This window comes from Rasamsonia emersonii (assembly GCF_000968595.1).
Source record: "Rasamsonia emersonii CBS 393.64 chromosome Unknown ctg1118621762331, whole genome shotgun sequence".
NCBI lineage: Eukaryota > Fungi > Ascomycota > Eurotiomycetes > Eurotiales > Trichocomaceae > Rasamsonia > Rasamsonia emersonii.
This window is the reverse complement of record NW_013562581.1, coordinates 1,106-17,671: the sequence shown is the minus strand read 5'-3', so window position 1 is coordinate 17,671 and position 16,566 is coordinate 1,106. Positions and strand designations below refer to the sequence as shown.

Sequence of the window (16,566 nt, the reverse complement as noted above, 5' to 3'; positions counted from 1 at the left end):
TTTTTATTTCGGTCCCAACCCAAATCGACCGGGCTTTGTGGCGAACAAATAAACAACAAATATCGGTTTTTGTGTGCGACCACAATTCTAGGTAATAAAAAAAGGAAGAAGAAAGGGGACTTTCGTATCGAGTTTACATGTCTCATTCATGAAAGTTCTCTTCCCCCTCGCGCGCGCTGCAGTGCAAATGCTTCCCTCACTCGCGCATATTTCATCCCACGGTATGAGAAAACCCATTTGCAACGCCTGTCGCCCTTTTCCGGTTTCTTGAATTTTCTTGAAACATCCATCCATTAACCTCACCAAACCCCACACAGCCCCCGCTGCGCACGCCTACCCTCTACCACTTCATCTCGTGAGGCTTGTCGCCATTCCGGAGGCTGAAGCTGGTAGCCAGGTAGCTGGCGAGGAACTGCTCCTTCTTGATGTTGGCCAAAAGAGCCTGGTCAATGGCCTTCTGGTCGGCGGCGCGAGCGCTGGTAACCTTCTTCTTCTGTTCCGCACAACCCGCATCAGTAGCTGCTTTCGTCACACGATCCAGTCCGAAACATACCTCTGGCTTCTCGCCCTGCTTGAAGAAGGCCTCTTCCGTCTTCTTCTCCTTGCTCTTCTCCTTGGTGAAGTAGTCCGGTGCCGAGACCTTCTCAAGAGTGGCCGTGTCGATTCCCGTGAGATCAACCCGGGCGCTGGTGGCGATCACGTAGCGAGCGTTCACCCTCCGGAGAGGCACACCATTGATCTTGAAGGGGCCGGTGACCAGGAGAACACCCTGGGACAGGTGCTTGAGCAGGACGACCCGCTTGCCGCGGAAACGACCAGCGAGGAGGATCAGGATCGCACCGGGCTGGAGGCTTTCTCGGAGCTTAGTCGGGCGAATGGACTTGCGGACCTGGAGGACACAGGATGTTAGTTATCAATACTAGCAATCTTTGTGTGCGCTTTTGCTGCCAGTAGAAGTGCCTGAAACAGATGATGCGATTCGAGTCCCCATTCCGTATCATGGCCAGCGATCAATCGACCATTATCGCGATCAATCAAAATCGACTCTTCCTCGCACCAATCCCAAGCACCTGAGCCAGCGTGCACAATTGCAATTCCTGGACACAAATTGGCCACATCTTCTCATCGGGAGTACTGACTTTCTTGGGTTGCGGTTCATCATCCACAGGGTACCATTTCTGAGCCTTCTGGCTTGGGTGCGGAACTGTCCTCTCACCCTTTCCAAACTTCTTCGTCTGGCCAACAGTAGAGTCCGACATATTGGCTGCTGGTGACGAAGGAACGCTGGAAAAGAAAGTAGGAGGGGGCTGGTGGTTGTCGACGGTGGTGGTTGTTGAATTGATGTGTGACGGACTTGGTGCGGCCCAGGGCGGGAAATCGCGAGGTTTGTGGGCACCGCGAGCCCTATCCTTTAGCCGAAATGCGCTAGTGCCGTTTTGTCACGGGACTCGCGGCTGCCAGCCCGCCCACTGCTACGGCGGCCGACGACGACCACGCCCGCAGTCTCGGCGGACGGCGAAGCTCTCCAGGCCAAAACACCACACTGCTGACGTTACTACGGTGCTGACCAGCCTCGATATCTCGCGTCTTGGACCACAGACCCTGTGAGTCTCCGTTGTACCTCTCGTGCCATTCACGCAGACCTACGCCATGTCGATAGTACCCATTATCACCTTCAAAGCTGGTATCTGCGATCTAGATGTGAGTCTGAATGAGCTCTGATATCCCAGCTGTCGACCGGAACTGACAGCAGCTCCCAGACTTCGGTGTCTCCGCACAGAGTCAAGCCAAAGCCTACTCCCGGTTACATCTACTTGTACTCTGAAGATGAACTCATCCACTTCTGCTGGCGCCCTCGCTCCGCACCACTTACGGAGCCCGAGCTGGATCTGGTGATGGTCCCCTCAGATGGCTCCTTCACACCATACAAGTCCCCACAAGCAGGCACCAAGGCGCCCACCAATGGGCGGATCTACGTCTTGAAGTTCTCGTCCAGCTCCCAGCGGTACCTGTTCTGGCTGCAATCCAAGACCCAGCACGAGAGAGGCAATCTTAGCTGGTTCAGCCCCAGGGACCTGAAGCTGGGAGAGATTGTCAACACTCTGCTTCAGGGAGAAGAGATCGATGTCCAACGAGAAATCGCGAACCTGCCGCGGGGTCCAGGCGGTCGAGGCGGCGATGACGATGAAACCATGGAGGACGTGGAGGGATCTCATAATGTCTCCGACCACCGCGGGAGCAGCGGCGGAGCTGGCCTGGATGCGACAGGAGGTGATATCCGAGAAGAGGGCGAGGAGTCCCGGGAGGGTGGTGCGGACGGTGGCCGAGCGTAGGTACAACTCTCTAGAGCACGACCTTCATTACCTGCATATCTGTGTGCCCTTTGGTTTCGAAGGTGTTTATGGCATGTGTTTCTTCTGATAAAAAGAAAAAGAGAGGAAAAAGAATTTTTTTGAAGCACAACACCAAGACCTTCACCCCAATTTACTCTCATACTCCCAGATCCAGAGGCTTGTGTAAGGTTCATTTGCTGACCAAGGTAACGCCAGGGCTACTGTTCCGTCATCTGATCCGTCGTCTGTCGTACAGGGTCTTCTCAGGTCCCTCCAAGGGAACCAGAACGTTCAGCCCCAGGCTCACGAAAACCTTTTCACTACCCTAACCGACCTGCTTTCTCCATCGTCGACCCTTCCGATGGTCGAATCCGCGGACGAGCAAGCGGTTGACAATCTTTTGAATTTCCTGCCACCATCGTTAATCCTCCTGGCGCAAGGTGCCGAGGATGTATCTGCCACGGATGCCAACGCCGAGACCGCGCAAGCGGTATTGCTCTCTCTTGACTTGAACCAGAAGAAAGATATCCTCCGGCGAGTCCTGCGCTCTCCTCAGTTTACCCAAAGTCTCGGAAGCCTCACCGTCGCTCTCCGAGATGGGGGCCTGCCCAGTATCAGTGAAGCTCTCAAAGTCCCGGTAGAGAATGGAGGGTTCGTGCGCGGAGGTGGGGTGCCTCTGGGTGGTGGCGACGCGGTTGAAGCATTCCTGGAAGGCGTCCGAAGGCATGTAACAGAAAAGAAGGAATCGCACAGTGACGAGCGCATGGAAACCGACTAAAAGCAGTTTTGTCTTACAGCACGCATGTTACGACGTACCCTATGTACTCTTTACCCGGAAATGGAGAAATACACAGCTACATAGACTTCTGAGTAATGGACTAATAGCGCGCCCACGCTCTGATTGACTCTCTGCAAGTGAGGCTGGAACGCGGATATTTTTGGAAGCTTTTCAGATGCGTAGCTTAGGTAAAGGCGCTAAGGTTGCGGAATCCGACCGCCTATTGGCTGGACCTGAGACAAGTTACAATTGCGCGGCCACTAAAACTGGAGCCCCTAAAAGTGCTTGATAGCTGCAGCTTCATCTGAACACGTAGAAAAAATTAGATAACCGCGTAGGCTAGAACACGAGCGGAGTACAGAATAATTTCAAGCAAAAAAAAAACCTAATAAATATAGCACAGAATAGACAAAGCATGGACAGAGGTTCTCTGTGACCTGCCCGCTGGTCTCCGCGTGTCACATAAGCAACACGGCCCGCAACCCGCAGCGACAAGCCAACAGGAGACTTGCGAGGAGAAGACAGCCGATCGTCTGCATTTTAGTGCCAGCCTGCGACAGTCCAAGAGTCCAACGACCTGGTACTAAGCTTCAGGCCCTGGCCACGACCCCGGCAGTGGCTGCACACGGGGGAACCATTGCGTTGCAGAGACGAAAGGTGCCGATTGCCTTTCTCATCGCGTCCGACTTGCGTCGCAAGCAGCTTCCATCTCGAGTCGAACGGGATTCCGCCTGGTGCGCAGCTGCCATTCCCGAGTCCATTCCCCTGGTGCAACCCCACTGAGCTCGAGAATTCCCTCGAAAACCCTCCCAACGCGTCGCCTTTCTTCGCCCAGCGCTACGACAAGCAACACCGTCGATGCGGCCGGAGTTCCTTGACGACAATTCCTGATTTGCGATGTATGCGATCGGATAGCAGTCGCCAGCTACAATGGCGTCGAATGGTCACGGCCAGCTTCCTGGCCAGGATAACTCGGGCCACCAGTCAATACCTTTGCAGGATCTATCCAGGCAATCAGGGACTGCCGTGACTGGTGAGCCAGAGCGCGGGAGGACGAGGAGGAGGAGCAGCAGCAGCAGCACAACTGGCGGCGGACGCGCCCATGTTCCAAGAAGGTCGTTGATCACCGGCGGATCAGTGAGGACGTACGAGCGCATTGCGGAAGATTCCCCAAGCCCAACCGAAAGGGTCGGATTTCATCTCACGCAGCCGTCCACAGCGAGGTCAAGACCAGAGCGGTCCCCTTACATTTCCAATGGCGACAATGAGACTGTGGTGGACGATTTGGGAGGCTTTGCCCAGGCTGTGGGCTCGATCGGACTCAGTTTCGACGGGCCCAAGCAGAGCACTCGTCCTCTGGCGGGGTCCTCGACCTCTATTCACGACGATGAAGGCTATATGATGGGTGCTTATCCAGGACGGGGAGATCGGGGTAGTGTACCCTCCGTGGACGACTATTTCTCTCCCGTCGGCCTAAACGAAGACACCGCGCCCTTGACCGATAAGAAATATCTCCAACCCATCAGCGGAGCTCCAGGTACCAATGAAGAGGATCAGGAAAGGAGCAGTATGCAGACTGTTCGTCTGGGCAGCCAAGTCGGCTCACGGTTGGGCGATGATCTGGAGGTTGGAACCGGTGGAAGAGGTAGCACTGATGGCGGGCGCGCTCGTTCTCGATCCTTATCGCCATCGGCGTCTGGCTCAGCCTTGTCAATGGCAGGCTCAGTGATGAGGATGATGTCTCAGCGAGTAGTGAACCTGAGCAATGAGCCTGAAGTGGTGGAGCAGTCGATGCGACGAACCAGCTCTCAGAAGAGTGCGCGACTTGAGGGGCCGCCAGACCTTCCAGCCATGGTCGACTATCATGATCCGTCACAAGAGAGTAAGCACGAGAAGCATATCTCAAGCAAGGCATGGAAGGTTCACTCCAATCCCCTGAGGGGCAAGTCTCTTGGCATCTTTGCTCCAGACAACCCACTACGGACGTGGTTATGTGATATTCTCGTTCATCCGACCACCGAGCCGTTCATCTTAGTGGTGATCATCATCCAGACCATCTTATTAACTATCGAGTCGGCGCAGTCGGTCTACGACCATCCACGATCACCACGCTGGGGATCGTCGTCACTGGATTATTCGTTTTTTGTCATCTTCGTCATCTACACCCTGGAGCTGATCGCGAGGATCATAGTGTCCGGTTTTATCATGAATCCTATCGAATACAGTACTCTGGATCGCTCCCTTGGGCTTAAAAAAGCATTGGCTGAGAAAGGGAGGAGCCTGTTTACGTTGCAACGCCAGCCATCGACGAAGAAATCTACCGCCGCTGCTGAACCACAGGCCTCTCTTCTGCGGACCTTCACTGGCATGGAGCCCCCGGTAGATGTGTCGGACGATCCTCGGCACAGACAACGCGTTCGACTTGCCCATCGCGCATTCCTTAGGCACTCGTTTAATAGGCTGGATTTTGTTGCTGTTGTCTCGTACTGGATTGCCTTCTTTCTTTCCATGGTGGGATACGAGTCCTCTCATCATATATACATATTCGAAATGTTGAGCTGCCTGCGAATATTGCGGCTTCTGGGCATCACTAACGGTACTTCGGTAAGTCATGCGGCGAAGTGGAATCCGTCATGCAACACCTTCTAATCTGAAGAGTAGGTGATTCTTCGGAGTCTCAAGAAAGCTGCGCCGCTGCTCGTTCATGTTGCATTTCTCATTAGCTTTTTCTGGCTTCTTTTCGCTATCGTGGGGATCCAAAGCTTCAAGTCCAGTTTCCGACGAACCTGCGTGTGGATCGACCCCGAGGGCCAAAATAACTTCACCATGAACGATCCATATAACGCCCTTCAGTTTTGCGGGGGTTATCTCGATCCAGATTCTGGGAGCCCAAAGCCATGGGTTTATGCGAATGGTGAACCCTCGGGTTTTCAGCCTAAAGGATACCTCTGTCCTCAGGGTTCTATGTGTGTTGAAGGGACTAATCCTTACAATGGAACTGTTAGTTTCGATAATATTTTGCAGTCGCTCGAGCTGGTGTTCGTGATTATGAGTTCTAACACGTTCACGGATCTCCTATATTACACCACTGACAGCGACTATCTTGCAGCCGCTCTGTTCTTTGTTGTTGGTCTTGTCATTATGAGCCTGTGGATGGTCAACTTGTTAGTCGCGGTCATCACGTCATCGTTTCAAGTTATTCGAGAGGAAAGCAAGCGCAGCGCTTTCACCATGGAGAAAATCGACGATGTCAACCAGCAAGAGACGGCGCCTCAAAAAGTCAGCACCCTCAAGCGTATATACGACAAAACGGAATGGTTCTGGAACACACTCATTGCATTCGATCTTATCGTTCAATGTCTCCGGAGTGCATCTATGGGACCCGGTCGGGAGACCACCATCAACGTCACCGAGACGGTGGTCACTTTGCTCCTCTTGGTCGAGATTATTATCCGCTTTGCGTCCGACTGGAGACGTTTCCACAAGAGCAAACGCAATTTGGTTGATCTTGGTCTTGCCGTGATTACGTGCATTATCCTGATCCCACCGATTCGTAACTCTGGCCAGCCATATGCAGTTCTCTCGCTGTTTCAAATACTCCGAATCTATCGCGTCGTCTTGGCGTTCTCGCTCACCCGAGACCTGATCATGGTCGTGTTCCGCAACGTCGTTGGTCTACTCAATCTGATCCTCTTTGTGTTTCTCATCACATTTCTTGCCGCTATCTTTGCGGTGCAGCTCTTTCGCGGACAGATTCCCCAACAGGATCCCGATGGAAATACGATCCACATGACCTTTTACAATATCTACAACGCGTTCCTCGGCATGTACCAGGTCCTGTCTAGCGAGAATTGGACGACGATCCTTTATAATTCGACCAATTTCACGGTGTCGGCTCATACGGCCTGGATCTCTGCGTCTTTCTTTATCATGTGGTTTATTCTGGCCAATTTTATCATTCTTAATATGTTCATTGCTGTCATTCAAGAGAGCTTTGATGTGTCTGAAGACCAAAAGCGACTGCACCAAGTAAAAGCCTTCTTACAACAGAAGGATGTGGGAGGTTCTTCGACTGGAAATCTTGCTCTGACCGCAATATTCAAATTGGGTCGCGATTCGGACCGCTACCGAGATCCGCTCGATTACGGACCGGCCTCTATGGAGATGCTGATGAAGGATGCTGTAGTACGAGAGTTTCTCGACGAGCGAGCACCGATCGAGGACCACGGAGCGGACAGTCCGGCTCGAACGGCAGCGCGGGCAGGCAGCGTCAAGCCGGGTCTTCTGTCGCAGTGGTGGTCCAAGATCACGACGTCAATTACGCACCGAGAACCTAACCCGTTCTACTCCAAGCTGCAGTTTTCTCGAGCCTATGATGACCTGGATCCCAGAACTCTGGCTAAGGAAGTCGTTATGGCATCAGAGCAGCGAAAACGCGCTCAGCGGGAATATCTCAGGAGGCATCCGTACTACAACAAGTCGCTGTTCATCTTTGCGCCGGACAATCCCATCCGCAAAGCATGCCAGCGGATCGTCGGACCTGGCCGGGGAAATCAGCGTTTCGAAGGCGTCGACCCTTACAAGCCTCTTTGGTTCTCTTTCTCTGCATTCATCTACGCGGCCATTGTTGCGATGGTTCTCCTCGCCTGTATCACAACGCCCCTCTACCAAAAGCAGTATTTCCAGAATAGTGAATCCACTGGTTTGAACTGGTTCGTCTGGACTGACATAGGTTTCGCCATATTGTTCACGATCGAGGCTACCATCAAAGTGATCGCGGATGGATTCTTTTGGACTCCGAATGCGTACTTTCGGGGAGCTTGGGGCTTTATTGATGGCATCGTGCTCATCACCCTCTGGATTAATGTGATCACATCCCTGTACCACAATGACACTGTCTCGCGATTTGTGGGCGCCTTCAAAGCCCTGAGGGCGTTGAGGTTGCTCAATGTCAGTGACAGCGCCAGAGACACGTTCTACTCTGTCATCATCGTGGGTGGGTGGAAAGTTATTTCGGTAAGTTGACTTGAAGAATTCGACAGACTGCCCAGAGTCTCGAGCTGACGCCTACCGAGGCCGCATTTGTCTCCATGAGCTTCCTCATTCCCTTCGCCATATATGGACTCAACCTGTTCAATGGAAAATTGATGCAGTGCAACGACGGTAATCCGCCACAAAGTAATCTCAGCTACTGCATTGGAGAGTATCAGAGCTCGCCTTACAATTGGAACGTGCTCGCTCCACGGGCTGTTTCCAACCCATACTTCGATTTTGACAATTTTGCCCACTCCCTCTTCATCCTTTTCCAGATCGTTTCTCAGGAAGGCTGGATCGATGTACAATGGAGCGTCATGAGTATCGTAGGGGCGGACCAACAGCCTCAGGATTTTGCCTCTCCGGCCAACGGGCTCTTCTTTGTTGTCTTCAATCTGTTGGGATCCGTCTTTGTTTTGACCTTGTTCGTATCGGTCTTCATGAGAAACTACACCGAACAGACCGGGGTTGCGTTCTTGACCGCCGAACAACGCTCTTGGCTCGAATTGCGGAAGCTTCTCAGGCAGATTTCTCCCTCCAAGAGATCCGTCGACAGCAAGACGAAGAAATGGCGGCTGTGGTGCTATCGCATTGCAGTGAAGAAACATGGGAGATGGGCCAGATGTGTGACCACCATTCTTTTGCTGCATTTGTTGCTTCTCATGCTGGAGTTCTATCCGTCAGCGCCGCTGTGGGACGTATTGAGAAGTAAGCACTCTGAGCTGTTCTTCTTTATGGTATAACGGACACAAGACTAACATGACCAGGTATCCTCTTTTTCATCTTTACCTTTTTCTACATTGCGAATGTCGTTATCCGAATATTTGGACTGGGGTGGCGCCGGTTCAGGCGAAGCTCTTGGGACCTCTATTCGCTGGTGGCAGTTCCCGGTACTTTCATTACTATCATTCTGGCCTTCATCTTTCCCACTCAGCTTTTCCAGGAGCTGAACAAGCTTTTCCTCGTGGCAATGACGTTGCTCATCATTCCTCGCAACAACCAGCTGGATCAACTTTTCAAGACCGCCGCAGCCAGTCTGACGGCCATTGGGAATCTTCTGGCCACTTGGTTCGTTCTGTTCCTGGTCTTCGCCATCGCCATGACCCAAACGTTCGGGCTCACGAAATTCGGAGAGCAAGAGACCAACAACATCAATTTCCGGGATGTTCCCAAAGCATTGATCTTCCTTTTCCGCACCAGTTGCGGCGAGGGCTGGAATCAGCTCATGGAGGATTATGCCACGATGCGCCCGCCGTACTGCACAATCACGGACAACTTTTACACGTCGGACTGCGGCAGTGCAGGGTGGGCCCGGTCACTGTTTATCGCCTGGAACATCATCAGCATGTACATTTTCGTCTCTCTTTTCGTATCACTCATTTTCGAAAGTTTCTCTTATGTGTACCAGCGAAGTAGCGGGCTCTACGCGATTAGCAGGGACGACATTCGCCGCTTCAAACAAGCTTGGGCGACGTTTGACCCCGATGGCACCGGATTCATATCCAAAGAACAGTTTCCGAGACTTCTTGGGGTATGTACAAGGATGGCAGGCATCTTGCATCGGAAGGACACTAATATATATTTTTTTTCTTTTCTCAGGAACTCTCTGGCGTATTCGAGATGCGTATCTACGACGGTGAATTCACAGTGGGGAGCATCTTAGAGCAGTGCAGAGTCCGTCCGCGGGATTCGATCTTGTCGTACCCGGAGAACCCCGCCAACCAAGAAATCGACATTCGAAAATTGGCCCAAATTGTTGATCGAATCCCAGTCGAGAAGATTCGAGCTAGACGACGGATGTTGAACAATTTCTACGAAGAAGTCTTGGTGTCGGCCGATCCGGAGCGCGGGATATCATTTTCGGCCTGCCTGATGATCCTGGCGCATTACAAGGTGATCAACGACAGCAAAAGCCTGAGGTTTGTTGTCCTTTGGAGTTTGTTGTCTTCGTTTCTGAGCTGACCGGAGATCCAGATTGGAGGAATTTCTGCGACGGCGCACCAGGCTCCAGCGCGTCGAAGAGGCGGTTCGGCGAAACACCGTCATTGGATTCTTCGACACGCTCTACTGGTCTCGTCAATTCCGGCGCAGACTCGAGTCCCGGAAATCGGCCCGCATGAACACGGTTCCCGAGTTCTCAGTGCCCGAAATCCTTGTGGATGCCCACCAGGACGGGAATGCGGAGGAAAAGGACAAAGATGTAACCAGCGGGGCGTCATCACCCTTGGCGTCGCCAAGCTCTCTCGACTTTCCACGCTCAAGCTCATCCCCCGCCAAAGGGAAACCGACCCTTCACATCGACACGAGCGGTTCGGGACGGGGTTCTGCGGGAAGCTCGCCCACCGAGTGGGAGAGGGTCAGCTCGACCCTGTCGCCGCGCCGGCTGAGGGAGACGGACACGGAGTATCATGGCGCTGCCGGACAGATGTCTCCTGTTGGTTCCCCTTCGCCTTCGGGGCATGGTCACGATACCAGCGCGGTCAGCGTGCAAGACATGATGCAGTCCCTTGGGGAGTCCGCTTGGGGTGAGAGTATTCGACGAAGCTTCACGCAACGACGCCCGCAGAACTAGGCCATCAGCCTTAACTGGTCTCGATTGGCAATGGCGAAACGACGAGACGATGGATGGTACATATATATGACGAGGTGCGCTAATGAGATATCTACGATCTATACGGGGATGGGGTTGGCTACGTGTGGACTTCTTTTTCTTTTTGCTATATGATTCCCCACGGTTGATCCTTGCATTGGAAGCTCGATCAACGTCGCGTTACGCGTTTTTGGCCTTTTGTGCTTCTTTTTCTGTAGACGTTTCTATATATGATGGCATTGGCATGGGCGGCGTTTTGCTATTTATTTTGTCAGGCTTGTAGGCCATTGTCTTCCTGTTCTAGCGATCTTCCTTTTCTCGTCTGTTGCATACCATGAAGAGGTACCTGTTGGCTGTTGGACTGGATAGAACCGTGTATGTAGAATATCTATCTATCTACTTGGGTATGGAGCACGCTTACTTCCCTTTTCGAGGATGGTCATCGACTAGTTCCACGGGTCTGCATGGGGCTCATTAAAGCTTCGACCCCAGCATTCTGGAACCAGCATTGTTATTATTATTGCTATTATTATTGTATTATTATTTCATTTCTAGGCAGCATTATTATTATTATTTTATTATTACTGCTGTTGTTGACTGCTACCGCATCCGGACGCTGTCTGCAGCCTAGCCGCACCGGGCTAGCTGCGCAGGCGGTTTCACTGCAGCTGCAGCCATCGGAATGTGGAATGCAATAGTACGGAGTACAGACTATTAGCAGTCCTGCATGCAACATTAATCGTAGTATTATATCAGGTGCTACAGTAGGAGTGGTGCACTTCGGACTATATTCTGTAGTGTCTTGCTCTTCGATCATTGTTATGAATTAGTAACTAAGTATTATTTTCTTGAACTCGTGCGACTGCAATGACACACTTGCCGTTCGACCAGCGTGAGGTATTTATTTACTTCTCCCTGGGAAGCGACGACGGTTAGTTTTCGCTCCATTGGCTTGGCAGGCGTCATGGCATCGAGACTATTTAACAGCAATAACGTTTTCGTGATGATCCGACCGAGGGCATAATGCATTATTCCTGCCGTGCCGTGCATGAGCCACGAGGAGACTACCGGCCGCCCTACAGACTGCGACGCAGGGAACCATGCATGGTGCATTCTGGACAGTTCCAGGGAATCCCCCGTCCGAGTAATATTATTTATGCGTCTGCGCGATATCTGTCTTCTCCCGGGGGCCGACCCGACGGGATCGATCATCGTGTGACGCGTCTAAGGGCCGCGGCCCGCGCGAGTGTCTCACCTGGAGTTTGCCACGCTGGAGAAGAGGAACTGTCACTTGAGCCTTGAGGTTGGCCTTCTCAATCCGGCAGAAGAAGCAGCTGCGCCTTGCGACTATTACTCCGTCCAGCCGTTAGCCGTTGCGGTGCCTGACGGACGGGCGATCGGCTGCTATTGTTGTCACTGGAATTGCTGCGTCTGTCGTATCCGGAGGCCCGGATGCGGCAGTGGGCCCAAGGCGGTGCCTGGGCGTTCTCTGCTTCCAGTATGACTCCGTACTCCGTAAATAAACCGTACCTAGGTAGTCATTATTAGCTAGCGTTGCAATGGTCCAAGTATTTCTGGCCCTTGGTCCCGGGATCCTGGCCCTGGCCCCGGCCTCTCGTCCTTACATCTAAGCCTGTCCGAGACAAAGCATTCTTGTCCCCTTTGCCCCTGTCAGGGAAAGAATCTGGCATAAAAAAAAGAAAACTCCTAGAGAACCCCTTTCTCTGCAGAACGAGAGGGGAGGCCTGTCGTGTCTGTCTCTCCACTCCTTGATAACTCGGACGGCTGTCGTCACAATTAATATCGCGGCCCACCGCCTTGACCTCTCAGTTCAATCTGCCGCCAACGCGTCTCTCAACACTTCTCTCTCTCCTTCACTCGCCTCTCCCACCCTTCTCTCCTCCTCAACTCGCCTAGCCTCCAACCGATCCTTTCTCGAACTGCCGCAGACGCCGGAAGCATCTTGACGCGGAAACGCCAGAGCCGTTGAGCTGAGTGCTCTCAGCCGAAGAACAATCCGGGGCGAACAGCTGGCATCTAGAGCTTCGGCTTGTACAGCATTGTTTTGACTCTTCACTTCGCAGCCGGGCAGGACCTTGGACTTCGTTTTTGTTTTGGTTCGCTTAGCGAGCTCGCACTACGTCATTTAATAATAATTCCAAAGAACCCTCCATACCCTCCATTGCCCGGTTCTTGCTGTCTTCCTGGTATACTTCGATCGCCATCTCTGCTTCGGATTAGATTCCCATCATCATCGACTTCATGATGCACCGTCAGAATTCACCAAGCCCCAAGGCTCTCGCTCCGTCTCCTCTGGCGGATTTCGGCCTGTCTCTGCACACAGGATTCCATCACCATCGCACAGAGAGCGACTCTGCTTCAGCAAGCCCAAGCTCGGCCACCGCCAGTCCCACGTCGTCTCCCGGCTCGACCTTTCACAGCTTCTATCGGAAGCACCGCTTCTCCGGCTCGAATCATGCCGACTCCGACAGCCGGAGTCGCAGTCGCAGTCCGTTCACCGTCGCTTCCTTCTCGTCCCGCCGCTCGCCCGTCTTTCTGCGTCACCGTCCCTCCGCGGTAGATTTGGCCTTGAGTGAAGAACGGTCGCGATGCGACGAGGATGCCATCGAGCGGATAGGCCTGAGCATGATGGAGCCGCGGCCGGTCGATCCGATCCCGATCGCCATGGACCTGAACGCCCATGTGTTGGGGGACATCTCGAGTGAACGGAGCTCGTGGATACAATCGCAAAGCCAGTCGATGCGAGTGAGCCCGCAGCCGCCACGGTTCGTGATGGGCGGGATATTCGAGGTCATGGAGGGGGAGGCTTAACCGATCCGAACGGCACGGACGAGCGGCATCTCGCTGATCTTGACAACCTTGACTGGGTTGGCATTTCAACACTCAAACTGCTTCATGCTTTATCGTCAACTTGTCGATAATGACCAAGTCTGAAGCAGCACCAGTTTCGGCATGATATTCACATACACAAGTCTGGTCTCGACTTTCTTTTCAGGCATTCTACTATTCGACTCGGCTCTGGAATATTCGGATATGGCGGTATTATGAACTTGATCAGAACTGACTACACTGCACTGAACTGCACTGGGACGTTTTACATGGTTAGGGACACGGAGTCAAGGCAACGGCGTTATGACGATTTGATTTTGTTTTTCCTCTTTTGATCATGATATCTGGTCTATTGAATCGGGCGGGACTGCTTATTATCTTAGTTAGTTGCTGGTTTTTTTATTGCAATTTGCAGATACGTCGGTATGCTAGAGAGCAGAACAAATTATCATCTCCATGCCTGTTTGCCTCGTCATGTGCGATAGCGAACTGATCTGGACTGAATTAGATACGATACTCATCGTCAATTTAATTAATTAAATTCGTCTCAGTCCTGCACTGCAATTGCCAATTCGCAGTAACATAGTCTAGATATAGGTACACAAGTACAGACAGGTATGTACTGTACAAAGCCATGAATATGGACGAGCCTAGATTTTGCCATCAAATCTTGCCATGCATGTCCTTACTAAAGAATGTGATAGTGTGTACACCCAAAAAAAAAGGATTTAATGCTCTTCTTCCTTCAATAATAGAAGAGGTGATGACATCACAAACCAGTCTAGCAGTCTAGCTAGGTAGCTAGATCCGGTAGTCAAGTACTGTACCTGACCCGACCCGTCCACCATGGATGCCATCGATCCATGGTAACGCTATACTATACTGATGACGGAGCATCGCAGTTTTCGATCCGGTCGAACAGCTTCTGGATCGACTAGTCACCAGCCTCGTGAGCATGTACTGTACCTACAGTACCTACCTGGCTTCCGATCCGTCAGGGCAAACTGCTGCTGCCTCAGACAGATCCGGAAGACTTTTCCGGCTGTACCGTTGGTCGGGTTGAACTTGTTTGTACGGAGTATTGCTCCCCCACAGATCCTTGCGTTGATGCGTTGTATAAACGCTATAACTGACTTCCACTCCCTTTCGGACGAATATGGAGACTGCCCGTCGGGACCACCACCATACAGCAGACTCATATTCCTTGGTGGCTTGTCAAGTGTTGATCGGAACAGATAGGAAAAGCTACAGCGTTTCGTTCATGGTGTACTGCAGGTAGAACAGGACTTGAGGCGAAAAAATGGTGATCTTCTAGGTGTTATCATAAGTGCTGAACACGTCCAGAGTTGTTGCTCACAGCTTTCGAAAGATGGCTAGATGCCGAGCAAGGTTCCAGCACGTCCATCCCAGCAGGCCTGCAGCCGCAGTGGTGTCTCTCCCAGCAAGTGGGATATCCATTCAAGAGCTGGCTTCAGAGCACCAGTGGGTCTTTCATGCCTTTGACCAGCTCTTACAGGAAAACGTATCTCTATTTTTTTTTACCTAATACTCCAGTTCCGCTCTTCTCTTTGTCCAGCGCCTTTTGGACAAAGTGCTCTGCAAAACGATGGATTTCCTTGCAATCCTCGCGGAATGATCGAGGGTTATTATACAGCCAGCGACCACAGACACTGAGTGCAGCTGTTCCATTGTCGAAATGCGTTGCAAGAGACTTCTAGTCTAACTCAGAATTAGAGACATCATGGCCAGGAAGACCCAAAAGCTGCAACTATACACTTTGCTTGAAGAGATACTCCGTGGCAGAGTCAACAGTTACACGAAAGAATAAGGCCCAAGATCGACCTGGACAGTCCATCTAGACGCATCCAGCTCGAGGTATTTGAACATCATCATCTGGACGTGTGTGTCTCTTCGAGCTCAATGTCAGCGACCTGGTCGCGAGTGAATGAATTGCGGGCGAAGCATTGCTCACGAATGTTCTCTATCCACGATGTCTCGCTGTCCCAGAACAATATCTAGAGGAAAAAGGACAAGAGGGCCTGTTCAGGCGTAGGCCTGCCATTACGAATCAGAATCACCTGGAGGTTTTTTTATTTTTCGCCCATTACATGGGTCTACTAACAGGACCAGAAATGCCCATAATATACCTAGCTCATAGAAGGAAGGCTGCGCTGCGCAGGCGGTAAGTCAAATAGCTTTAATCTAACCACAGGTTAGAGTTTCAGGATGTACTGTACATACAGCCCGGGCGGGTGCTAAAATGAGAAAAATTACTACATCCAGAGAACGTGACATCTGGGACAGTCATCTAAGGGAACTGCAATGGTAAATAAATAATATTAACGGGTTTATTGATTTAAAAAAACAAGAGAGGCGTTGTTAAGTCAAAAAAAAAGATTAACTAGTTTCACTGTACTGCCAGGGCAAGCCGCGTTGTCGCTTGCTGTCGCAACCCATCTGTCAAGTGTCAACTGGTCAAGCTCTGCTGCCTGACAGCCCAGGCAGCGACTTCCCTGAGTCCCTGACATTGAGCTGGTTCGGCTCAGCTCAGCTGACCCCTAGGTTAGTCGAGCTACTCTTCGATTATATAATCATTATATAATCAAAGATTCTGAATATTTTCTTTATTATTTAAAAATTATTTAAACTAAATAAAATAATGATTTTTAGTTTTTTTTAAAAAAAGATTACTGTATTGTTGAGTGTCAATGATAGATCCAAGTCTATAAGGCACTTAGACCCACTATAAGTGGTGAGCCTAAAAGAGGTAGACCTAAAAGAGGAAGAGGAGGGTCAGTGTGGGACTAAGAGTGGGCTCGATGAGCCGAGCCGGGTCCCAGACTCGGCATGCAGCAACCTTATTTTCTCTATATACAGAGTGCCCTCCCATAACTACCTACCTCCTCTGGTTTTCTTTTATACAATCTTCCTGAGAGACCTTCTAAATGAGGTCCTCCTAGATGAACCTAATAGGGAAATTA

The 16,566-nt window shown here is 51.6% G+C and overlaps 4 protein-coding genes across 4 annotated transcripts; 3 read left to right on the top strand and 1 right to left on the bottom strand.

Moving 5' to 3' along the window:
• Positions 1 to 340: 340 nt before the first annotated feature.
• Positions 341 to 1,259, bottom strand: T310_9986 (60S ribosomal protein L6; the record flags this gene model as incomplete). The annotated part of the gene is made up of 2 exons (XM_013467573.1): positions 341 to 889; positions 1,071 to 1,259. The coding sequence occupies 2 exons, from the start codon at positions 1,257 to 1,259 to the stop codon at positions 341 to 343; spliced, it is 738 nt and encodes a 245-aa protein (XP_013323027.1).
• A 391-nt stretch (positions 1,260 to 1,650) lies between these two features.
• T310_9985 (uncharacterized protein) lies at positions 1,651 to 3,111 on the top strand (the record flags this gene model as incomplete). The annotated part of the gene is made up of 3 exons (XM_013467572.1): positions 1,651 to 1,701; positions 1,731 to 2,329; positions 2,550 to 3,111. 3 exons carry the CDS (start codon positions 1,651 to 1,653, stop codon positions 3,109 to 3,111), a joined length of 1,212 nt encoding a protein of 403 aa, XP_013323026.1.
• A 930-nt stretch (positions 3,112 to 4,041) lies between these two features.
• T310_9984 (Calcium channel subunit Cch1) lies at positions 4,042 to 10,717 on the top strand (the record flags this gene model as incomplete). The annotated part of the gene is made up of 6 exons (XM_013467571.1): positions 4,042 to 5,715; positions 5,965 to 8,103; positions 8,154 to 8,853; positions 8,913 to 9,676; positions 9,745 to 10,064; positions 10,120 to 10,717. 6 exons carry the CDS (start codon positions 4,042 to 4,044, stop codon positions 10,715 to 10,717), a joined length of 6,195 nt encoding a protein of 2,064 aa, XP_013323025.1.
• A 2,283-nt stretch (positions 10,718 to 13,000) lies between these two features.
• Positions 13,001 to 14,277, top strand: T310_9983 (uncharacterized protein; the record flags this gene model as incomplete). Its single annotated transcript, XM_013467570.1, has 5 exons — positions 13,001 to 13,521; positions 13,752 to 13,857; positions 13,969 to 14,008; positions 14,183 to 14,200; positions 14,240 to 14,277. The coding sequence occupies 5 exons, from the start codon at positions 13,001 to 13,003 to the stop codon at positions 14,275 to 14,277; spliced, it is 723 nt and encodes a 240-aa protein (XP_013323024.1).
• Positions 14,278 to 16,566: the final 2,289 nt, after the last annotated feature.